The sequence below is a fragment of the Anastrepha obliqua genome, chromosome 3 (genome assembly GCF_027943255.1).
Source record: "Anastrepha obliqua isolate idAnaObli1 chromosome 3, idAnaObli1_1.0, whole genome shotgun sequence".
NCBI lineage: Eukaryota > Metazoa > Arthropoda > Insecta > Diptera > Tephritidae > Anastrepha > Anastrepha obliqua.
In genome coordinates, this window is record NC_072894.1 from 64,932,959 (window position 1) to 64,958,429 (window position 25,471).

Sequence of the window (25,471 nt, forward strand, 5' to 3'; positions counted from 1 at the left end):
TGACGTTTTGACCCACTTTGTGGAACTAGAATTTGACAAAATTTTGACCACATATAAAATCGACGATGGAGAAACCAAAAATTCAATAAAAAAATAATAGCCTATGAGCACATAGGCTATTGTTATACTAAGGGGACGATTTACTACTACACTACTATTCAACTTTTATTTAACTATAGTCATTTAAAAAAAGAAAAGAATATGAAATTAGACAGCTAAGTTTGGAAATGACTGTCAGGTTAGGTTAAATAGCTGCCTTTGCAAGGGACCCACTTGGACAAAAATTTAAAATTTGATCGTTGTGATAAGGGAAGGACTGCTAACATTTTGATGAAATCCGTATCAAGTTTCCAAGGATTTATAGGAATGTTCACGTTACTGAATGATATTTACTCTAGTTAGAAATTGCATTGGAGTGAAAAGGTTATACTATACATCTCTTATTTAAGACATTTAAATGCCTACCGGTAATTTTTATAATCAAGTCAGCACTATGCAGTTCATTTGCGAGAGATTTGTCTCCCGTCTATTGTTGTTAACTCTCTGGTTTATTGACATAATCAAAACTATACAAATATAGCTTAGAATTTGGTTATTTTATTTGTGTTATTTACTTAAAAATGAACTTACTTTTCCTTTAAAAAGAGTATGCAATAATAAAAATCAACACCAATTCTATTAGAATCAACTTTTAATGTTACCGCTCTGGACGGTATTACAATAGTATAGTAACCATATATGTATATATTTTTGAAATTCCTCTTTTAGATATTAATTCGAACTTTTTTAATCTGTTCTCTTACGTTACGGGAAAACGCTAGAATAGGTGTGCTGAGTTGTGTGCGGCTACGCTTTTCGTGCAATTCCATAGACACGGCAACCAATACATCTCAAAAAATTAATTAAGCTAGGGAACTGAAAGTTGACACTATTGCACAAATTTAGTATACACATACAATTACGGTGCTTATGGTGAAAAGTGCTCAGTATAGGAAATGTGGGCGTAGCATTTCCTATACCAATTGAAACTTTCATATGGCTTTTCTCTGGATAAAACTTTACAGTCAGAATTGGTATGAGGCGAATTGTCAGAACGGGCAATACTGGTGTAGTATAAATATGAAATATAAACACTGAATATTCAAATTCCTATCCTTAACTACATATAAAAAGTAACAGGTTGTTATGTAACACATGGGCAGAAAAGTCCGGAGCCTAACAAAGAAAACACTTTTTCTTCGATCCAAATTAACTTAATTCATCAACGTAATTTTGATTACGAGCAACACAATAATTCCTGCGCCGCTCTAACATTTCAATATCACTTGTGTAGAGCCATTTATCTTTTGCCTCAAGATAGGCCTCAATTTCAGCGATAACCTCTTCATTCGAGCGAAATTTCTTACCGGCGATCATTTTTTTTACATCCTTGAACGGTCAGTAATCTCTAGGAGCCAAATCTGGTGAACCCGGGATGTGATAAAAAAAAATGATTTTTTGAAGATTGGAAAAAACGTTGGTACAAGTGTATAATTTGTCATAGGGATTACTTTGAAGGGGACAAAATAGATATTAATAAATAAATAAATAACTTTTGAAAAAAACAAAATTCGCTATACTTTTTGAACACACTTCGTATAAGATTTACTATTGATGGTTTTCTTCTTCTCAAGATAGGCGATGAATATTACACCACGCACATCCACCAAATACCGAGGTCATAACTTTCCAGCCGACTGTTGTTCGTTCGGGTGCTTTGGACTAGGTTCACCAATTGCTGTCCACTCAGATGATGACCGTTTTGAATCCGGAGTGAGATGATGGATCGATTGTTCATTCATTGTCACATATCGATGCAAAAATTTCGGTTTATTTCCTCACTGCTCAGAATCATCAAGACGTCCTTGTTTTTGGTCAACAGCGACCAAACGGGGCACCCACTTTGAATAGAGCTTTCTCATAGCCAAATGCTCATGCAATATAAATCCAACACATTCTTTTGATACCTTTACGATGTCTGCTAACTCATGCAACTTCACTTTTCTATCATTCATAACGATTTTGTGGATTTTTTTTTATGTTTTCTGGTGTTACCGCCTCATTTGGTCGTCCAACGCGTTGTGCATCATTGATGTCTCTACGACCTCGTTTGAAGTCAGCAGACATCGTTTTATCGTTATGTCTGATGAATCAGAGTCATCGCAACACTTTTCAAGCCATTGCTTTGGGTGAACGGTATTTTTTCCCGTCAAGAGGCAGTGTAAAATTAAAATTCTGTTGGATCCATTGTTTTGAAAATAACAAAAGTAGCGTCACTCTTAGCCCGATAACTCACGAACTAATGAATAGAAAATCATGAAATTTTAACAGCTGTCTTTTTAAGGTCAGTACTAATTGAAAAAGAGGTGATTGCAATAAAACTACTGCCAGCGATGTGTTAGGCCCGGGACTTTTCAGGGCAAGTGTTATTCATTTCTAATATGAATTAGTATTGCGATAAGTGTTTTTCTTAATAAAAGCGTGAAAACACATTTGTTTGTAATTTTTTCAATTTGGTTGGCTTTTTTCTTAGATTTTTGCTAGCAATTTTTTTAATAAGTGGCAACCGTTTTCTGATTTGCTTTGCTTTGACTTAATATTGTTGTTTACAATTTTAACAACCGAGATGAAAATACCCCTCAAATAACAGAATGCGGATGGTTTTTGGTTTGGATTTCTTAGTTGTTGAGATCTACCGCAAACTGATATTCTCAGGATCATGCGCTCACTGCTGGAAACAGCAACAATTTTCTGGGTTACGAGGGCCAGATAAATACTGGGATAACCCTCGTTCCAAACTTCTTCCGAACATGTGTTTTTTATGGAATAAAATTCTCGACATCTTTTTAAAGGAAAACATTTTATGAAAAATTTAGGAGATTGAAGTTCTCTAACGTAAAAAGTTGAACACTTTATGTCAATTTCTTGAAATTTGTTAAAGTTTTGTGGATTTTTTACAAAGTTTGGAACTTTCATTGATAAAGTTTTTTTATACAGTGAACTATATTTGTGTAAAATATAAAGAAGATATAAGAGATATAGCGACTTATTTATGTGAACACAAGTGTATACAAAAATTTATATCGTAGGCTTATATATACATAGGCTTATATATACATAGGCAATAAAACCAACAAGTCTTTCTAACATTAACATAAATACATTTTTTAAATTAATATTTGTTTATTTCGATTTCCTCCTAATAATTCCAATTTTTGGTTTTAAATGAATTTTTCTTAAATGATAAATGATTTCAATCGATTAAAAGCCATTAGCTATTTGTGCGAACACTCGTTTACACCTCTGAAAATGGAGATGCGCTTACCTGTCCAATTAAGAGGTGTATAATAATGTACATACATGCACATTCAATATGTGTTTGCAATATTTTTTCGATAACGCCCCAAGCATTTTATTGCCCTCAGTGTTACCTTAGATGCAGTGCCGCTGACAGCTTCACCTGTGGAGCAATCATTTTCAAGGGCTCTAAATGGCGCCATACAAGCGTAGCTTATCTATTATTACCAGATGTTTTGAAGCGAAATTTTTTGTAACGTTATGAATGGCACTCGTACATACATGAGAAATTCAAGCTTAGCTACTTCTCGAATATATTAATTTTTTTCTAGAGATAAAGACATAAATTTATGCAAGCCCTGAAATCCAAGTGTGGCCCTTACTGTTGCCTACTAAGAATCGAGTATTATTGGGGCCAACTTGGGGTGGCTAACATGCTCTGGTCGTAAAAAACCGAGTTCCTGCCCTTGAATGCACACGAAGTTGCCCCGCACAATAGGACTGCCTGCAACTATTAATTTAAATTGCATACATGGACAATGAAGTGACAAGAAGATAATTTCCATAGAAAAGAAGCAGTCCATAAGTAAATAGGCCATATTTTACGACAAATGATTTGTGTGCAACTACCCGTCCCAGATTCAGTTTGCGCTACAATATTCGTTGTACATGTGATGCCCAAGTGAAGATTTTATTCGTTCATGAGTGTGAAAGTTCCGGGCATGATTGGGATACGGTGGTGCCAAACGTCATAGCAAAGTTTTAGGTGATAACATCCAGAGCATCACTGAACTAGCTGTTAGACGTTTAGCTCGTCGTAGTGTTTCAAAAGTATTTTTAGATAATGTTATCCATGCTACAATTATCAATATACATATCAAAAGGACGACAGTTACAGTGATGGATGTTGTGTACGCTCCACAGATGCATGGTCGTACTTTAAACTGTTTCGCTGACTAATAATTTCTTGCGTACAGAAAACATAATCTGCTTGAGTTCGTGCACAAAAAAGCGGCTATCCTTGGACTATTGCGCATTAAATATTCAGGCGGGATCTTAGACTTCGCACGTTGAAAATTCAAAGTGAGCAAGTACTTAAGCCTAATGATTGCAATTTGAGGAAATATTTTTGCGAGATAATGTTGGAGCGATTTCGTACGTTTAACACTATATTTTCGAAGTCCATTTCAATTAAATGGAGGACTAAAAAAGCAAAATTGCCGTTATTGGCCACCTAAAGACAGCACCCACTATTAAAGCACCAACTGCCACTTAACTGTTCCAAAGTGACGCTTTGGTGCGCATTGCTTAATAGAGGAACAATTGGATCATATTTGTGAAGTACAAGCAAAATTCTGTGAACAATGTTTCTTATAGACGTATGCTGATCGATTATTTTCTTAGAGAACATCCATCCTTCAATACGCACACATGGTTTCAGGAAGATGATACCATTCAGCGTACGGCCAGATAGGCCATGACGATGCTACGTGACTTATTCCCTAACAAAATGATAGGCTATCTCAGCTCTAAAAGTAAATATCGTTCGCGAGGATAATGCCATCCCGTCATGAATTCTCAAGGGAGAGACACGGAGTGCAGAGGCCATATTCCAATACTGTATCCGACGTAGCGAACAACCTTTTAAGGAAATAATTAAAAAAAATTGAAATCCGCATTTGTCTTCTTTGTAATATTAAATTTATTTCTATTTAATTTTTTTTTATCTTTAACAATTCTTTTTTAATTTAGCTTTTACTTCCTGATTCCCCGCATCACACTGCAGCGGGAGGAATGAAGAGGCACAACATTACTGAACGAATACGGAATTATCAGATAAAATAAATCAAGGCAATGAAGAATATTCATTAACTTTACGAGGATTTGACAACCAATTTGTAACAGGGCTTATTACTAGTCAAATCTAATAACCGAATAGAATTGGTTTTACCTTAAATAAAGTGAGGTCGCAGAAATTAAGTGGATTGCTTCCTTCCTTAAAATTAATCTATCTCATCTATTTACCAAAGGTTATTTCTCCTTCACTTAATAAAAATTATGTGGCAATACTCAACTCCGCCAACCATATAGTATTTTATTGTCATAGCCATTAATGTCCAAACACCATAATTCAATCACAAATTTATATTGAGTGTTTTCATGAGCGTTAAAACTATTTGACACTTCACACTAAAGCGCCAAGGTAATTCATAAACGAGCGGAGCACCTACATAAATGTTTGCATAAAACTCACCGCACATTTTTATACCCAATGAATATATTTGATGAAATAAATTAGTAGAAGTAATTTTTATGAGATGAGATGAAATTTTAAGAATTTTTCTATTATTCAAAATAACAGATGTGACGTTAAATAACGATACTGAAGTTAATATAAACGAAGAACGTCAATATGCCTAGTATCTAACGACAGCCAGCTGTTAAGCGGTAAGCCTTCTCTTTCATTGAAATATATTATTAAAATGTTCAAGTAATGTTTGTTCAAGTGATAACTAAATCGACCTCTCTCATCATTTTAAGCGTTTTGTGATTCATATGTCTATATCTATCTCGACGCCTTTGTGGTTTGCACCTATATTATGATCATAATAATAATAACCTTGGGAATAAATGCACTTGGATATAAGAATATCAAATACTATCAACCAAATATTCTAATATCATGGAAGTCCGCATCTGAGAGACTTATTTGAGATCAGAAGTTGCGTGAGCTGGCGCAAATAGAGTTTACACCCTATTTTCTCACCTGTTTTGCAATGTGCTTTCAATGAGTATATGAACCAGAGGTAGGTTCAGCCGCATGCAATCACCGTTAAGCTTCCATGCTCCCTGTTAAGGAGCGGAGTAAGATGCTCAGAAGTAATTGATGTTGGGCTGCTATCGCAAGTATCACTTTTGCAGGCTATTGCAAGAGGCTGAATCACCTCCTAAGCGAGTGAGGACACATTTTTTCGTCTATACTGGTGAGATCCAATACCAAACACGGCTACTACTGCTGGATGAGACAGTTAACAGACAGAAATTAAGCGACATTCATCGCAAGTTTCTTACCACCTTCTTAAGCTCCCGAATGCGGTCTTCGAAGTTCAACTACTACCCATTGCAGACGAAGAGCTTTAGTTGACTCGTGAGACTCGCGTATCTTTGACTAAATTATGTTCTGGATATTGTAGCAGACTAACCTCCTACTTAACCGAAGGTACCCCGCACAATACTAACCCCCTAGTCTTATGCCTTGTTAAGTTCTTTATTTCTTTCAAATATTCACTCTTTCTGCATTTTCAGGAAGAAACATATTTTTGGAACTTTGCGAAAATCACTCAGATGGTCCGTAAAAACGAAGAAGTTATTGTTTTCTGAAGTATTAACTTTCCTGGTCTTGATGAAATATGGTATTGAAAGCACAAAAATTCCGGCTAGGTCTTATTGTTCAATAAGCAGATCTGGGTGTGGGAAAAATAATTTTCCTTAAAAGTTAAGCGCGTACATGAATCAAATATCATAGAAGTATAAGTACAGAATGCACTATCAACATGATCTGGAGAGAGTGCAGCTTTATTTTAATATCGCCACATATAATTTTTGACAAGAAGAATGCCAGATGGTGATGGTAATTTTTATTGTAAGCTCAATTTTATTCTAAATGTTTATGTAAATTGTTTTTGCATTCTACCTGAGCTAAATTTACGAACCCCTGCTCATCATTGAAGGTGTTAATTCACAAACAAGCTCCGCACATAAGAATTTATATACTTGCACCTCAGAAAACAAAAATAACATTAGCTTATACATACGTATACACTTTATTATTTATGAAGTGTTCAGTTGATGATAAAAATCTTGAGTTGCCGCCGATAAAAATTTTGTTTTTCAATTTTGTTAAGAGTGAAGTTAATATTGATATAAATTTAATTATTTTTTCTTCTTCACTGTTATTATCATTCTCATATTTTAGTTGAAAATTTTACCTACTACGCATTTTTACTAAGGTCGTCAGCACATTCAGCAATGAAGCAAACCAAAAACAGCAAAAAAAACCAAGTATCGCCTATCAGAAGTTACTGCATTCAAGAAGAGCAGCAAGGAATTGTGCAGTTTGGCGTGGTCGGCAGTTGTGGGTAATTTATGAACTTTTATGCGTTGGTTTTTACACGGAGGCTAGTCTGTTTTCATTGCTACGCATTCGACAGCTGGCCGAGATGAAGGGTGAAAGATTGCGGAATATGTTAGTCGTTGTTGTATTGGAGTATGTAAACAAATCATCTTCGTCGCCAAAAACTGTCTTTATTAAGGTAAGAGGTAAGAATACGTATACCAGTAGCATACATAAGGGGGTCAAGGCGGTCTATCTCCCCTACACAACTTCACAAAAATATACTACAATGGATTATTGGTTGCCAACTAATAAATGATTGACTCTGTGCGAAATATATTTGAAGCTTCTGACAGAGCTACTGGTATTGCTCAACGTCACTTGTACTGTCTAACCTAACTTTATGGTCACACTTGACTGACACAAAAACCTGATTTCAGCTATAAAATTATGTACAATATAAAATTGTGTATCAACTTGAACTTTTTTTTATAAAATTCTGTATTCCAAATAATGGCATATGCCTTGGAAACTTTTAGTAGAAAATGTTGGTATTGAAACTAAATATAAGAAGATTTTTCATCTACAATATCCCTCAATTAGCTCAAAGCTAGAGAGTAACAAAAAATGTACTCTAGAATACTTTAAACTTTGACTTCATCGCATGCCGTTTATATTTCACCTCACACCAATCTTAGTTACATATTCCCACGTAAGCTGATATAAAGTAATACTATATATCCATACTAGCCCAATTTAAGTCAACAATCTATTAAGGGAATATTAGTTAAACAGAGAAAATCGTTCAAATGTGGTACAACGAGTGTAAAAAATAAAATTACAAAATAAGAAATGGCAAATAAGAAATAAGGATTTTGAGAAATGTTAGCTAACAACGGAAGTGTATTAAATGGGGTTTCAGCATGATTCATTTGGAATTTATTAGCAAAAAAGGGGTCACGTCCTCTTCATTTTCTCAACAATTTCCCAGACTAACCAGCTGCTGTTCCTGTAAACCTAAAAACAATTGGTGGTCTGGGATAAGTTTCTCAAGTAAATATTAGCTTACGGAAAAAGAAATTCATTATTTCTGCTTAAAACTTTTGCGCAAAGGGTTTAAAACTCTTTTATGGTTGATTTTTAGCTCTTGGACGATACTACGACATGTCATGTTGTTTCTGTGATTTTATCGACATTTTTGGACAATATCGACATTTTCTTTAACACCAATAATGACTGAACGGAATTGACGAAACCAAAATAACATGTAATTAACCATTACAGTATCGGCACCATAAGCACCATTCACAATTTCAGCAGCCTGGCTTGCACTTTCGCCTTTATCGAATAAAAAAACTGTAAAATGTATTGCATTTTCTCTTTTCTGACCTCCATTCTTGCCATCCTGTAATTCACAACTGAATGGAATAAACAAAACAAACAGCAAACGATTTTTTTTAGTGTGAAATGTCACCTTGACAACGAGCATAAACTTTAAATTGTTTGATCGTAACTTTGCGAGATATCCTACATCCATGTACCGAGAAAATAATGGATTTCTCTTTCCCTGAACTATATTAACAAATTGTTAAATTGCTGAAACACCATTTGCTTGATTGAAATTTAAAAATGTTATGAAGCAACAAATTTGCTGTGGTGCTTCTTAAAATTTTGATTATATTGTGAGATTGGGAAAACTATATTGTTCTTGTAGTTTTATGATTCTACATTTGCATGAGGGGCTTGGTATTCGCGGCAATGCAATTGATTTTGATTCCATAAAAGATAATTTATATTGAATCAAATATGACCTCTAAAATTATTCATGAAACTACGCCTTTTTTGTACATATACATACTTCAATGCATATGTATGAATATGTTAGTGTAAAAACGCAGAATTGGATAAAGAAATGAACTTTATCACCGTCCTCGCCAGTTTCATTTTCAACAGCATCAATGATGCTCAGAAATTACTTTTTTACATTTTGGCTCACTTTATATTTTACTTTTAATTAATTACTTTTTTGTTACTTGTTTTGTTCTTTTTAATGCCATTGCTTTTACGTATAGTTATTTGGTTGTTTTATTCTTCGGGAGCCTTAATTACTGAAGGCGCAATAAAAAAATATTGTGGTTGTCGAGGTTAGTGCAACCAACATTGAAGTTCACATCACATTTTGAGAAGAACAATAAACAGCTTTAGTAGTTTACCCCAAAAATTATACCATTTCCTGAGTATATTTAATTGCAGTTATATAATTAAATTCTTACTGAAAATTCATGTGCGAATAGAAAACATTCAATCACATAAAGAACAAGACAGAAATTTTATTAGAAGACATAACATTTGTAGCGACCTTATACTCCGTAGGTAATTACAAATACACCTAATTACGGTAAAATCGAGTATATTTAAACTTCGCTTATATGAATAAATAAATTAAATTTATCAAAACTGATTTGCCCTACTAATCGGTAATAATATTGTAGTTAAATTCACAGAGGTGATAAAGATACCAGAGAAGCTGTCCTAGAGACTGATTGGATCTCCCATCAGCTGAAGTAGGGGTATTAGTACCAGCCGGTTATAAATCAACACAGCTAAAAACGCAGATCATTTCAGCGAATTAAATATAGAAGCAATCAAGTATATCGCTAGAATTTACTTGGACTTGTTTACTCTCTTCAATCCAATTGAGTAGTCTGAACCAGACCGCTTAATATGTATGGAGGAGCATGTTAAAAGCTCAATCATGCCATTCATTTGTATTTTGAAAAAGATTCTAGAAAAATAGATTCTAGAAGAATAGATTAAAAATCTAAAAATAGATTAATGCACCCAATCTCTTTGTTGAGTTTGTTAGTAGTTCCTTTTTCATTTTTTTTTTTTTCATTTTATGGAACTTTTATGAAAAGTGCAAATTTGTGTAATGTAAAGTGTAAATTTGGCAATACTGAGAATACTTTTTTCTGAGCATTTTTGTATGAAGTCAGCGTCATAACTTCGATTCGACCAATGGATAAAAAAATGTATTGCAATATTGGCATCAGTTGAAAGATATTTAGCTTAAAAATATTCTGTAATAGGGTTACCATCCACATAAAAACTTAAATTTACAAAAAGAAAATGTTTTTAAATTTATTATTATTATTATGATCAAATGAAATGTAATTAGACTTTAGTTTTTATATTAAATTGATAATAATAGATATTGGCACCAAAAGATAGTCAATTAGAAACATTTTTAACATAGGACTGCCAACGGCGCTAAATACTTAAAATTAATTATGTCACACAATACATTGTTTTTCAAAAGCGACGAGGTGCTAGTAGTTAATAGTTCCTACACATTAAAATAGACGATGGATTACCTGTTAAACTGCTCTCGTCCAAGAATCTTACGTATCACTGCAACGCTTACTGATCACTGGAAGGTAGGGGAGCTTTTCTTAAAGCAATTTGATGAAAGGCATAGAGATAAAAAGTTTGCTGCTATACTTGGGCTTCAGGAATTCACTATGTTTTAACTCAACACAAAAAAAAAAAAAACTTCGCACGAGAACTGTGGTAGTAAACGCGCTAGTCGATAACTAGCATTATTCCCATAGAACTACTTAACCACTTCAACAGCAACAATAACATTCTTTTTATGTCATCTTTGACATTTGTCAAGTAGGCAGATGTACAATTTTTGGTAATATCAACATTATCCTGATATATAATTTTATAATCTCATTATCCTTCAAATCACAAGCGCTAAATTGATTTCCAGTTATAGTGAGGCACATCGCATTTTAACCCACCAAATAGTGAATTCATACTGGGTATAATCTAGCTTTGCTCCACATATTCGTTGAGATGTCTCAATTTTTGTTCGTGTTATGCATTGCAAAGACAGATAGACAGGAAAATTGGCATGACTAAATCGGTTATTCTCAACACATTTTATAAACATATATTACTGTGTTATGTGAAACTAAATATACATACTAACAGTGTGTCCTCTAAATTTATGGTGTGGTTGGTCGGAAAAGCTTCTAATTTATGGTAGCCAGACTACTACTATAACCAAAGTAAGCGTCTTATATTAAAAAAAAGATAGTTGGCTTGTCAACAAAATGGCGGAGTTTTGAAAAAAGGTATGTTTTTCGGGTGGAAATCAGTCTGTAGTATGGAAAGTTAGGGCTGAAAAGAAACGAAGGTACGAGTAGCACCTGCCAGAATGACAAGCCTATAGAATAATAATCAGGTTAACTTTTTCGTTTCAGATGTTTACCTTACATGAGTATGCACATGGCAGTATAATGGAAAGAATTTTACACCTAGAAGCTCTTCAAATAAATAAGGGGCTTTAAATCACACACTTATTGTACATTTTAATCCGAGTTGTCTGCCTGGAATTAGCTAGTTCCTAATAAAAACAAATATAACGATGTTCGAATATCGATAGTAGATAATTAATAGTTGTTTAGCTGAATATCTACCCTTAAGTCCGAATAATTGTATTACTTACTACAAAAACACTGGGACCCATATTTTTTTATATAAACTTTATTTTTTACAAGAAAAAACTGGGACTTTACTTGAATTCAGGGGTTATTGTACCATAATTTAAATGAATGTACGACAATACTACCAGAGTGGTGTAGTCGTTTTCTGCCTAATGCAGAAAATTTATTCAGAATTTTCAGTGACCCTTTCACCGAATCGACAGGTGATGGGTCAGAGAGACTATTTTTTTTAAGTGATATTTCAGGCTGAAAAAATGAGTTTGTGTAATAACGTATCAACCCAACTAGCAAGTAAGAAAGACTAAACTGTTTCCGGGCCGAGCTCTACATACCTGCGCACATTTGAGTAAAATTGTATGTGGGCTGTTCATTTTTGGAATCACAAAAATTATTGACAATGAGTGATGTGACTTGTAACATCATGGACGAATAGAAGTTTGGTCTTAAGATATAAAGAGTGGATGTATTTTATTCGTAATCTAGATACAAGTATTTACCAAAAAAATTGGGTAAATTTTAAATTTGTTTAATTTTACTTGCGTCGTACTTATTTCATTTTATTTATTTATTTTTTTTTTTTGATTTATTATTTGAATAATTGTGCTTGATATTTTCCTCTTATATGGCAGATGGCCGTATTAATTTAATGTTTGCATCCATTTTCAATGCCAATTTCCTCTGGACAAAGAATATTATGCGTACCAATTTTATTTAAATATATATTTTTGCTCGAGTTTTCATGCAGACTGGCAGACGGAAAGAAAAACACGGCTAAATCGACTCATCTCATCGTTCTGAGCATTCTGGTATATGGATGTATATTAGGCCGGGTTGATTTGTGGGGAGGCAAAAAAATCGCCCATTGCTCTGTGAAAATCATATTCTAGGGATCAAAATAAGAAACTTTGCCGAAGGAACCATACCTCTAAAACGAATTCTGATGTCCCCCAATTTGGGTCGAACTTTTTAGTTTCTTTTCTATAACTCACTTAAATTAATTTTTTTATTTACATATGTTCTGACTAAATAAATTTCTTAAGAGAAAAAATAGATATTATTATAAATAAATAATAAATATTATTATAAATAAAAAAAAATAAAGAAAAAATATAGCCATTTAGCTGATTTTTTCATGTAAAGGACAAAAATGGTGATATTTTTAAATTGGGGGACATCAGAATTCGTTTTAGAGGTATGGTTCCTTCGGCAAAGTTTCTTATTTTGATCCCTAGAATACGATTTTCATAGAGCAATGAGCGATTTTTAAATCGGCCCGCCCTAATGTATATTTATATCTATGTACATTTATATGCTGTGGTATATGTATGCCAATGTGGTATTTTTATGTCTGATATATTCAACCGTTATGCTATCAAAAGTATAATACTTTTGGGCACAAGTGCACGAGTATAAGAATTATGATTTCCTGGAGTATTTAATCTGAGGATGGCCTTTTGCAAGCGTCAAACCGAAATCTTCCAACATGGATCGGTAATCTCATCTTCAATTGCACTAAATGAAGGTAAACCGATGGCATCACTTGCATTTACAGCACATGTATATGAGTGACCGATTGAATAGCGCGCTGTACGGCAAATTGTTGAAATTAAATGTCTTGGATGTTTAGCTGATTATTTTTTGGAAACAAATATTCAGTCAGCCTGGCTAGCTACCCCCGCGCGATGCACCGTAACGTTAGTTCCTTCCTCATTTCGAAAGATATAAAGACGAATGATGTCACCAGTGAACAGATCTATTTTTTTCCACCAAGTTTTCACCATTTGGAAGCATTATTCTGTGGTTAAATGTGGATTCAGGATTATCCGAAGGACTTATATCCAGCCAAGGATTACCACTTCAGTAAGGTTCTCGAAACATGTGTAGGGAATGTTTATGCTGCAACAACAACAACAGCATGAGCTTAAGTTACTTCTGTCACATATTCCTTCTAAATGCTTTAACCCTTTATAAGGCAGAAGGATTCAGAGTAATAAAATAACTTGCGCTTATATTTTTGGCATGTTTTTATTTATATAACAAAAATAAACTGAAAATAAAAACTCTAATTATTTCGGAAGTTTTGGAAAAATAGGTGGTAAAAATATTCCCACTGCCTGTCAACAGAGCCACATGTAAACTGAATTTGAGACATTATTTTCTATGAAATTGTGCAAAAAAAGGCGTGATGCAAAGAGGGACATTACACTTGCTGCATTTTATTTTGCTACGCTTATCTTTGACCTTTGTGCTGCACAATTTACAGCGTCGGTAACTCTCCAACTCTGCTGGCATATGGTCACTTACGTTTACAAACCGCAGTTCTTCAGGTACAGCATTTACAGTTTTTTGATATACCTCTGGGCATTCTATGCGTGATTTCTTGCAGATATATGTAGGCAAGCTTGATCTTCTTTTTCTGCTGCTATAGCCACTAGTCAATCCTCTGGCAACAGCCTCCAGAAATTCTAAATTGGTAAGCTGTTCTACTCTCGACGTTAGGGAATATAAAATGAAAGAGTTTGTCAAACTTGCGTCCACCAAGAAGTAGAATATCCGCAACCACCAGCGTTTACTTCTCCTTCCGACAGCATACGTCCCCTTCACTTGGTCCAACGGTCGACACCGCCGATTCTTTTGGTGTATTCTTTCACAACCATAGGACAACTTACAGCTTTCCTGGTGCCATTTTTTTGCGTTCTTTGTACAGTTGTTACTTTCACTTTAGGATGAAATGCAGTTGTCAACAATAAAACCTCTTTAGTATCTTGCCACACAGTAAATGCTACATCTTGTTTAGCTCTCCACTTGAATTCACCTTTTCTCAACTTTAGGCTTTTGTTTCTGCCGTTTCTTTTTGTGTTATTTTTTATTATGTTAGATAAAATTGCTCTATTTCTTCTTACTGTTCCAGTGGCATAAATATTTTTTTCATACAAGTACTGCATGAGAGAAAAATCGCAAAAAAAGTTATCGAATGTAACAGGAGACTTGAAATCTTCTTGTGCTAATTTACTTGACTTCATCGCTAAAAAACTTTTTGAAATGCGCTACTGGACGTGCTCTCCTATTCAATAAATACCGAGGTTTTATTGTCACCTTATCAAATTCATCGGGATCTGGCCTGGATGTCCAGAAAACCTTCCCCCATGACTCATCTTCACATTCAGATTCATCAGTCAATTCTTGTACTAAGGGTGATGATGACTGTAGTATCAAAGGCTCTTCTGGCTGCGAGTTATCTAATTGTGAACATAGTGCTATTCTAGATTTACCTGACTCGGAACAACTGTTAGGTGTAGAATTCAAATGAGTCGGAGAATTTTGTAAAAGGTCACTTGAATCATCAGGTGCTTGAAGTAACCGTTGTATTGTATTCACGTTGAACTCTTCTGCCTCATCAGACTCAAATCCGTCTTCTGAGCCATCATCGGGCATGTCCAACATCTGCTCAATATCATTTTCATTCAAATAGCGCGGCATTTTTCATGAAAATCTGAGAAAAGAAGGAACTAGTTCAACAAATGTGCATAACACGCCACGGGCAGCGGGAATATTTTTCCCACCGAGTAAAAAGTCTTCTCACATCTAAATACGATAGTAACTTGTAAGGTATAGCAAACAACTTGTAGAATAAACATAAATACATAATAAAAAACAGTTTCTTACCTCCTTTCAAATAAAAAATATGAAGATTCACGGAGTAACAAATTTTTTTTCAAAATTACCGCAATTTTTGACAGCTAGTGGCGCCAAGAAAAAATATGTCACACGAACGCCATTTTTTTTTTATAATAATAAACCAGACCTCCTTAGTTGCCAGTGCAACAAATTAGGACTCCTTTGATAACTTACATAAAAAGATAAACAAAGTTTTTGTTGGTGGTAAATATATCGCCTCTGCCTTAAAAAGGGTTAAGATCTTACATTCTCAGGTGCCCAACCATAGTTATCGATAGCTCTCATGCAGCTGAAAAAGCAAACGGTAGTAAATTATTAATTAGCACATAGAATCCGTTTGGTAAAAGCCTTTTCGATTAATGTGATTTTTAAATAGTTTGCATAAAAACAATAAAAATTTTAAAATTTATATACAATATATTGTCCATCATATGGCTGTGAGCACCAAATGTAGTGATGTAAATTGCTGCCAAATGTGTTCTTCACTTCACACATGCGCGTAAAAAGGTGAGCAACTCATCATAACTTACTCCACAATTCATAACGACCATTAGAGATCAATTGTTTTCCTCGCATACACGCGCAATCCATTTGCGCCATTGAATCTGAGTAGTAGCAGTGTGTTGGTGTGAACTTAGGTGTAGCATTGAATGGAGCCACTTAGATGCGCTCGGGCAAAGTAACAAGCGGCAGGGAGAATTGGCATAGCTCAATTGTCAAATGATAATCAGCAGCAAGCTGAAGTACAAAACGTCAGCGCTTTTAATGGGTTTGAGATGTACAAGCATTGCGGTTAATGACCGCAACGGGCACATTTGCGCACAAACGCACACGTACTTATAACCTCACACACACAGGTGGGAGTGTAAATCATCAAAACCCAGATAATCAGTTAAATTACATAATTTGCACGTCATTATTCAGCATTCATGTATGCATGTATTTGCGTTTGCTCATGTTTGTGTGTTTGCCTCAAATGGTTTACAGCTGGTCAATTGTATGATACGTGGCTATTTATTATTGAGTTTTCAACATTTTTTTCTTTTTTCATTTATTGCGGATGCTGCAATGTGCTCTCTAGCAATTTGGAGTTTTCAGTTTAGTTTTGTTTAAAATTAAATTAACTACGCATCAAAATGTACTTGTGACTCAGCATACACACATACCATACATACGTCTACATACACAATATGTATGTATGTAAAATATAAGTACACTTGGGTGTACGAACAAAGTACAAAAAATCTCAATTTACTCTATTACCTTTGTTATTGCTCTTGTTGTTGCTAGTACTCTTGTTATTAGTTTTCTTAAGTTTGTTGGTCTATGTGTTTGCCCACGAGCGAAATGCATAGCGCGCACTTTGCACGTACCCATGTACGTACCCACAATAAATGCGTATTTATGTACAATACATGATTGGGATTTCTGAAACACATACGTATAAATAGCGAAAGACATTAGTAATTACACTGCATTAGTTGGCGAACGTAATTTGGGATAACAACAAGTACAGTAGCAGCATCTGCAGGGAAACGGCTAGCTTCAAATAGAAGAATAATAATAAAAAAAATAAAATAAATTCCTTTATAAAAATGAAGTTTACATTTAGCATCCTGGCACTATGTGGATTAATTGCCTACGCCTACGCAGCGCCACTTGATGACTCAGCCAACGCTCAGATTCTGCGTTACGATAACGAAAATCTAGCCGATGGTTACAAATTTGGGTGAGTGAACAAAAACACAATAATGAAAGTGAAATTTTCACTACAGAGTAGAAGTGTGTAAGAAAGTGTGAATATCTAAAAAACACAGATATGTACAAAAATGCTTTCAAAAAAGTATACTTACAACTTTAAGTACTTCAGTGAGTAATTTAATATGAGGCACTTAGGATGTGTAGTTATCGAATCAGTAATGAGACTGGCCATGCTATAAAAGGAGTACGCATGCTCGAAATGACAGTGATCGCCAGATGTTTAGTGTGGAGGCTTTTTTTCCGATTGCAGTAGCTCTTGCTTCTGTGAACGAACTAGTATTTCTGAAGATGAAACTGTTTGCCCCTTTATTAGTAACGACATTTCATATAACAAAGTATTAATAAAGGTTTGTTGACGAACAAACAAAAAACAAAAAGTGCACATATGAAAAAGTTGTGAGCTCAGAAGGTTAGTATTAAAAACAGGCTTACTTTTTTAGCGTAGATAGTAGGGATATTAGACTTACATTACCATTATGAGCATTTTTTCCACCAAGCAACTCAAACATAGTTGTAATATTAGAAGATTATTCGATTTGAAATTAATTTGACTGCTAGAAACATAGTACAGGTTCTAGAGCCCATGCAGACGGCGACACGGAACAAGAAAACGCACTGCATGCTAATTAAACAAAAACCCGCATCCTCTCTTCAACACCTCCATTCTGCTAAATTTTTGACCACGCCGATAAATTTCGACCTTTGATTTAATTTAAATTATCATGATGATTATTATGATTGAATTTAAAAATCATTCTAAAATTTCTACTAATAACAAACCTTGCAGCCCATTAGGTTTCACCTCGGGTACTCAGTCATTGTAAGTCAACTCACAGTCATCGTAGTAATAATTTGACTACCGTAGCGTACATATAGGTATATTTTCCCAAACATTTTTTAGCTTCTTCTAAATATAGAAACTTGCGGCGGTTGATTGGTATGACAACTAACCCCCATCAAAGAATCTTAAGCTTGTCATACTACCGAAAAACGTCATGCCTTTCAAAGTTCGTTTCCACAATAGTCGGTTCTACGTTACTAAACCGATCCGGATTTATATTCGGCAAAGGACTATTACTTCAGCAGAACTCTCCAAAAATTTGTGGGGACCATTTATGATCCTACACCAACAACAGCATGAGCTTGAATTATTCCTGGCACATATTTCTTCTAGATAGCTTAGGAGCTAACACTATACAGAATAGATCCTGTCAATTACCAACTTGCTTAATGATGCAAAGATGCTGGTGCTTTAAAAACGAATTTTTCTTAATTTTTAACAGTTTGACCAATCGTGCTAGGCTGTTAAAATAAGAAAAGTGGTTAGGATTTTCGCTTAAGAAAAGTATTAGGTAAACAGGTTTGAGTTTAATTAGTTCACGCTGGATGTTGTGATGTTTGTATATACTGCTACTATAATATAAATAAATTATTTGAATTTAGTATTTTCACTTACGTATAAGTTGACGAACATTTCGTCTATTTTTTTGGTATCGTATGAATATATATAACTGGAACGATCACAATCTAAATTTAATGTGTTTAACTTTTCTTCCTTTTTTTTAGCTATGAGACCAGTGACGGTGTGGTACGTCAGGAAGAGGCGGAACTGAAGAATGTCGGTACCGAGCAGGAAGCGATTTCAGTACGTGGCTCTGTCAGTTGGGTAGCGCCCGATGGCCAAACATATACATTGAATTACATTGCTGATGAGAATGGTTTTCAGCCACAGGGTGATCATTTGCCACACGTTTAGTTGCACATTATTAAATAATTGAAATGATATTTTTTATATGTATGTAGTTTTAGTGAAAACGAAAACAAATAATGAATTGTTGCACGCAGAGAAACAGTATTAAATGGACAACAATTCCGAGAAATATGTGTTTTTGTTTTTAATTATGGAGCTGATAAAGAAATATATAATAATATAAAAAACAAGCTGCATAGTTTTTAAATTTACCGGTACATTCTGAGTATATCCCAACCAAGTTCGCTGATTAAGTCTTTAGTTTTTGATGGTAAACAACTTCATTCAATTTTAATTTTCAACCTGAAAAGTTTGTTTTTAATGGAGCAAGAATTATAAAAACAAATAGATTAAATTCATCTACTCATGCAAGTATTTAGAATCTTATTTTTAAACCTCAATATTTATGTATTAATTAACTCGTTTTTACGTGTTCAATAAATGTAAAGAAAAATAAAAATATATTCTTCTATTTATAAGGGATAAGTATTATTATTTTACAATACTTCCATTAATTTATTACCTAATAAACATAATTAAGTTTTCAAATTAATATTATTCCACTAGCTGACATAATTATTTGCTTATTCAAAGGATGATAAAGATAGACTATTAACAAGAAAGGATGTTTAGTGCCTTACAAAAGCTTGACATTTTTTCCCCAATTCATCAAGTTGCGGCAAAAAGAACTCGTTGATCATTGCTCTGTAGCGCTCACCATTCACAGTAACCGTTTGGCCCGCAACGTCTTCGAAGAAAAAAGGTCCGATGACTCCTCCAGCGAAAACAGCACACATACAATGACTTTGAGCGGGTGTAATGGCTCTTCGTGGGTTACACGCGGATTTTCAGTGCCCCAGAAGCGTAAGTTTTGCTTATTTACGTACCCGCTAAGATGGAAATGGGCCTCATAACTCATGATTATTTTTGATGAAAAATCATCTTCCTCTTGGTGGTGATTAAGGATGGCTTGAGCGTTTGTTAGACGCGATTGGCGGTCAGCAGCTAACAGCTGATGCACCGTCTGGACTTTGTACGGAAACATCTTCAAATCTTGTATCAAAATTCGCTGTAAAGACCGTCGACTGATACCCATTTGCGTGGCACGTCGTCTGGTCGATGTCGATGTCCCTTCCATGACATCCTCGGCTACATCAGCAATATTCTCTGCAGAACGGCTACTCCGGGGTCTGCCACGCCTGGCAGCATCTCGTGTTGTGCCAGTCTCTTCGAGGCGAGCGGCTAAACGTCGCAGTGTTTCACCAGTAGGCGTTGGACGGCGACGAAATTCAGGTTGTGCCAAAGTCACCGACCGATTATTGGTCAAATAAATAGTCAGAAATATTCCGCGTTCTGGAGCAGTGTAGCGTAACATTGTTTATTAACGTGTATTTCGCATGTGTTTACTACACAAATGTCAAAACAGAACTGAAAATAGGGGCCAATCGCAAAATTTACAGCATTTTCTGATAGGAGGATTACTTTAGCGCCACCTGTTACATTGCATGTCATCAATTTTTTGTTTTTTTTTTTTTTTGGAAAAGACCTCAATCAACATGAAATTCGTCTCTAAAATAAATTTTTTTCTAATTCATTACGTGCACATTTGCTTCCTGTGCTGCCAAAGTAATGTCGAAAAACAAAACTAACAGAACGGATCATAAATTAAACCAGATTCTCATCAGGCTCCCATCCTTGCTGTTGTATTTGCGTGTACAATTTTTATCCAAATTCCGATCGTAGAAAATTGGAACACAACTTTATTCGTATCTCCAAAAGAAATCGAATATGAATGAAACTCGTTATAACAACAATTTGTTTACTTTAGCGACCTACTTGGCCCAACCCCTATTAATTCGTACTCCCATTTCTTTTCATTTACATCTCGTTACAAAATCATAAACGTTTTTTTATAAAACTTTAGCTCATACTAAAGCAAAAGAAAAAAACCATATGAAGAAAAGATTTCAACTTTGTAAAAAATGGTTTAAAATTATACCAAAATTTTGAACTTTTTGAGTAGAATATTAGGAATTTTGCTGGATTTATTGACTACAAAGTACAGTTGGCTCGAATTGTTCTGTATGACAGAGAAAGCATATACACGGTGTAGCATCACGTATCAATTAAGTTCCTACGAAATTATTATCTTCCCCAGAAGTAGTATTTATTTTAAGAGTCATCCAAATGCAGCCCTAAATGCAAGTTTTATAAATATCTCGATCAGTTGCCACCTAACGGTTGTAATCCCATTTGCATTAATTATTACTATAATACGACAACCACACAAAAAAGTTGACACACATGCTGCAAAAATGTTGCAGCTTTCACCCTCACATTTGTATATTTGTATCGGAGAGGAAATGTTGCACTTTTGCCCTGTTAGAGTGCAACGTTTTGAGAAAAGAACATACAACCCTTCGAATATGCTGAAAAAATAAGAGGAGAATTAAAAGAATGCAATATTATTATGAGAAAAATCGGGTGTGAAATATGTACTGAACAGACAAGAATACAGAAGCTTTTCTGAGCAAACTCTAAGCGATATTTCGGTATAGTCTTGAGAGCGTAGTCAATTACTAGGCTGTTCAATAAGTTTTGTAGTTCTTTACTACAATCTCAAATTTTTTTGTTGTATTGGTACGCTTTTCATGAAGTTTTATTTCAATGTGTCGAGTCATTCTTAGTTTGCAAGCCAGTATCGACATGTATTTTCTACAATGGAAAATATTTTTTATAGTGCAGTAATTGAATTTTTACTTTTGGAAGGTTTTGGAAGGCTTGAAAGCAAGGAAAATTTATGAACGGTTGTTGAAAGTATATAAAGGTTTAGTAAAAGCCCTAGGCATTTCAATGGCCAGTGTAAGCAATATTTTAACCGAAGTATTGGGTTTCAAAAACCAGTGCGCTCAATGGGTACCGCATTCGATTACAATGGAACAAACATGCATTAGAATGCGACTTTCTCAGTAACATTTAGATCATTTTCGAAAGGATAAAGTGGACTTAGGGCATAGATTCATCACTATGGATGAGACTTAAGTCTGTCACCATGATCATAGAGCAAAATAAGAGGCTAAAGAGTGGTGTGAACCTGATTCTTCGGCTCCGTAACGAGTTCGTGACGAGAAATCGGCCAAAAAGGTGTTTGCATCACCGTTTTGGAATTCGAAAGGAATTTCTATTAGTGCAAACTGGTAAAACAAAGAATTTTGAATATTATTGTATCCTCATAGATAGCTAAAGGAAAAAATTCTTGAAAAATTACCCAGTTTGCAAAAGAAAGAAATTCTTTTTCATTAGGACAATGTACCGAGCATTTTGGTAATGTCCAAAACCTATCAATTACACTTCGAATTGTTAAATCATCCACCGTACTCACCAGATTTGGCCCCTAGCGACTTACATCTGTTTCCAAACTTAAAACAATTCATGCGTAAAAAACGTTTTTCATCAAATGATGAGATCATAACAGCGGTGGAGGCGGATTTTGCAGCCCTTCCGGATGCTCATTTCAGGGATGAAATTCATAAGTTGGAGTCTCGTTGGAACAATTATATTGATGTTCAGGGAGACTATACTGAATAATAAAGTGTATTTGAAACCATAAAATTGTGTTTTTGTTATCGAACTGCAAAACTCCCTGAACAATCAGTTATATCAACAATGCTGCTTGTTTTCTTCTGACTGTTGCCTCTACCGCATTACTAATTATACTTACTTGCCTGATGTTTGCTTTTAACATAGTTTTCTTAGCGTCATGATACCAAAATAGTACTTTGATTTTCTGCGCCTTCTTCATACCTAAGCTGTACTTTTAAGATACTTGCGATACTCCTAAGATTTTTACAACATAATTGTACCCAAAGGCAATAGTAAAATACAAAACCACTACTAAAACCTATCGCACCTCTTATTAAATTTTTATAAGTAGCAATATTTTATACCGTTATACTGCGTTAGTGATATACTCACATGAGTCATTTTTTACTTCAAAGTACAAACATTTTTTCTATTATTATTAATTGCCTTTGTGCTTGTATCAAAAAATAAACTTGCCCTCGAATGTGTTTTACAAATTATTTATTTACAGTTATTTATATTACGGCAAGTCAACGATTTGCCAAAAAAGTTCGAAAGTAATTCAACTTGACACATTTTTCGCTTTCTAAATAAAGAAATAAGAGAGTCAGGTTAAAAAACGCCAGCTCAGAAAACGAAATATATTTATAAAATATATGCAAGCTTTCATATTTGTGCAAATTGATATTCTACTTTCAATTGCTGGCATCATCATCTATCAATATCGGAATTCGCACTGCAATACTAATTAATATATTATTGTTAGAAGATTCCATAATAAGTCATAATTAATTTTTGACGTGTGTGTATTGAACAGGAGCCAGACAAAGAAGTTTAGAAGACGCCAACACCAGAATGCAATCCAAGTACACATATAGAAATGTATTGCACTCAAACAGGGAAAAATATCTAAATTACTCCAAAAACAAAAAAAGCGAAAAAAAATTGACACGACCAAATAAATGACCAATGTGTAGGACAAATAAGTAAAAACAAAACAGATTGTGTTAATGTGTAATTAAAAGTTTTTGACAATTGGTAGATGGTGTGGCAGGAGTGGCGGCGCATTTCTTGACTCGGTGGCTTAAGTTAATGGCCGGCCGGTCGGCTGAGCAATGATGTAGGTACATATGGTATGTACACATACATATGTATTGTGCATCAGCATTTTTTTGTGATGAGGACATTTTAAATTTGTTTGTTTCATTTTTAACACTACCTACAACATATGACTATGAAAAAGTACAAAATGAAATAATCGTAAAATAAGTGTAGCGCGTCTTCATCTTCCACAGCTTTCGATTGGTATAAAAGACTTTGCGTGGTTTTAGGAAATATCAGTACTGCCAACACTTACAAAGTGTAACTTACAACCTCGAGGATTTGTTCCGCAGCATCAGTTAATATAAAAATTAAATAGTACTTTAATCGCAAATACTTTAATTTTACATCAAAAATGAAATATCAAATTGTTTTGCTGTGCGCCTGTTTCGCTGCTGTATGCCTAGCCGCACCACGACCTGATGAAGCCGATGAAAAAGCAGAGACACTGCGTCTGGAAACTGAGAACAATGGCGTTGATAAATATTCATTTGCGTAAGTATTGGCAAAAGGGTATAGGGGAATTTGCAAGGAAGAATACAAATACGCGTATTTTGTTATTTGCAGTTATGACACCAGCAACGGCATTTCGCGCTCAGAAGAAGGAGAACTAAAGACCATTGACGATAACGCTGCTATCGTTGTGCATGGCAGCACCTCTTGGACAGCACCTGATGGCAAAAAATTCGAAATCATTTTCACAGCCGATGAGTTCGGCTATCATCCCTCAGTTAAACTAGTCAGCTAAATAATATTTAGTGTTGCTTAGTGCTAACAGGAATACTGCCGCCAGGAAATGTGTTTAAATTTTATCTAGTAAATAATACATTCGAAATAAATAATTATTAAAGTGCATGCAAAATTTATAAATCAAAGCAATGACTTTCACATTTCACAAATATTGATGGAAAAAGAGCTAGTACGTTTTTGTTTGAAGACTTCGGAATTTTCAGAAGAAGTACTTTCCAAAGCAAGCAGTTCCTTTTGAAACTAGTTGTCTTTTAACAGGCACGCGGCCGAGTTACATACAGGGTTTGATTGACAAGTAATGAGCCTTATTTTTTTTAAGCAGTTTTATTAAACCTTTTGGCTTATACAACTAATATTCTTCAAAATAGGACCCTTGAGCGTCAATACACCGCTGGTAGCCGTCCTTACCTCCCCACCATATCATTTTCCCCCACCAGCCGATTCGGTTGATCGCTTGGCAGACGCTCCGCGCGGGAAAGCTCATTACTTTTCAATCAAACCCTGTATATCTCCACTATAAGATTTATAAAAATTTCATCATATTTTTAAGTATACAAGCAGATTTATTGGACCTAAAACAGGGAAAATTTTAACATGTTTTCGCCGGCATGTACCACTAGTGGTACAATGAGGCCTGCCCTATTGGACGGCTTGTAGCATTGGTGATACATACGCAATTGTCTCGTCAGGCGGTTTTCTGAAGATGCTGGTAACGGTTTTTGAGCAAAAAGGAGAGAAATAGTTTACATCTACGCTGGCATAGTCGGGAGCTCTCACTGTATGATTTACAATTACAGTTACAAACCATCATTCACCTGGTAGTAGCTAGTCAGGACTCTTCTTTTTTCGGATTTCGTTGCATGCTAAATCCTCCGATGGTGCTGA

At 34.8% G+C, this 25,471-nt stretch overlaps 2 protein-coding genes across 2 annotated transcripts; both read left to right on the forward strand.

Annotated features, from left to right (window-relative positions):
- The first annotated feature begins 17,137 nt into the window (after window positions 1–17,137).
- On the forward strand, window positions 17,138–19,262 carry LOC129241231 (endocuticle structural protein SgAbd-6-like). Its single transcript, XM_054877456.1, has 2 exons — window positions 17,138–17,371; window positions 18,970–19,262. The coding sequence occupies exons 1-2, from the start codon at window positions 17,238–17,240 to the stop codon at window positions 19,157–19,159; spliced, it is 324 nt and encodes a 107-aa protein (XP_054733431.1). The 5' UTR covers window positions 17,138–17,237; the 3' UTR covers window positions 19,160–19,262.
- Window positions 19,263–24,097: 4,835 nt separating this feature from the next.
- On the forward strand, window positions 24,098–24,681 carry LOC129241232 (endocuticle structural glycoprotein SgAbd-5-like). Its single transcript, XM_054877457.1, has 2 exons — window positions 24,098–24,331; window positions 24,404–24,681. The coding sequence occupies exons 1-2, from the start codon at window positions 24,192–24,194 to the stop codon at window positions 24,582–24,584; spliced, it is 321 nt and encodes a 106-aa protein (XP_054733432.1). The 5' UTR covers window positions 24,098–24,191; the 3' UTR covers window positions 24,585–24,681.
- Window positions 24,682–25,471: the final 790 nt, after the last annotated feature.

Excerpts from the sequence above, each read along its gene's own strand:
- LOC129241231 (XM_054877456.1), top strand. The coding sequence starts at position 17,238 with ATGAAGTTTACATTTAGCATCCTGGCACTATGTGGATTAATTGCCTAC. Across the intron at positions 17,372-18,969 it reads GCCGATGGTTACAAATTTGG|CTATGAGACCAGTGACGGTG; the intron begins GTGAGTGAACAA and ends CCTTTTTTTTAG.
- LOC129241232 (XM_054877457.1), top strand. The coding sequence starts at position 24,192 with ATGAAATATCAAATTGTTTTGCTGTGCGCCTGTTTCGCTGCTGTATGC. Across the intron at positions 24,332-24,403 it reads GTTGATAAATATTCATTTGC|TTATGACACCAGCAACGGCA; the intron begins GTAAGTATTGGC and ends TGTTATTTGCAG.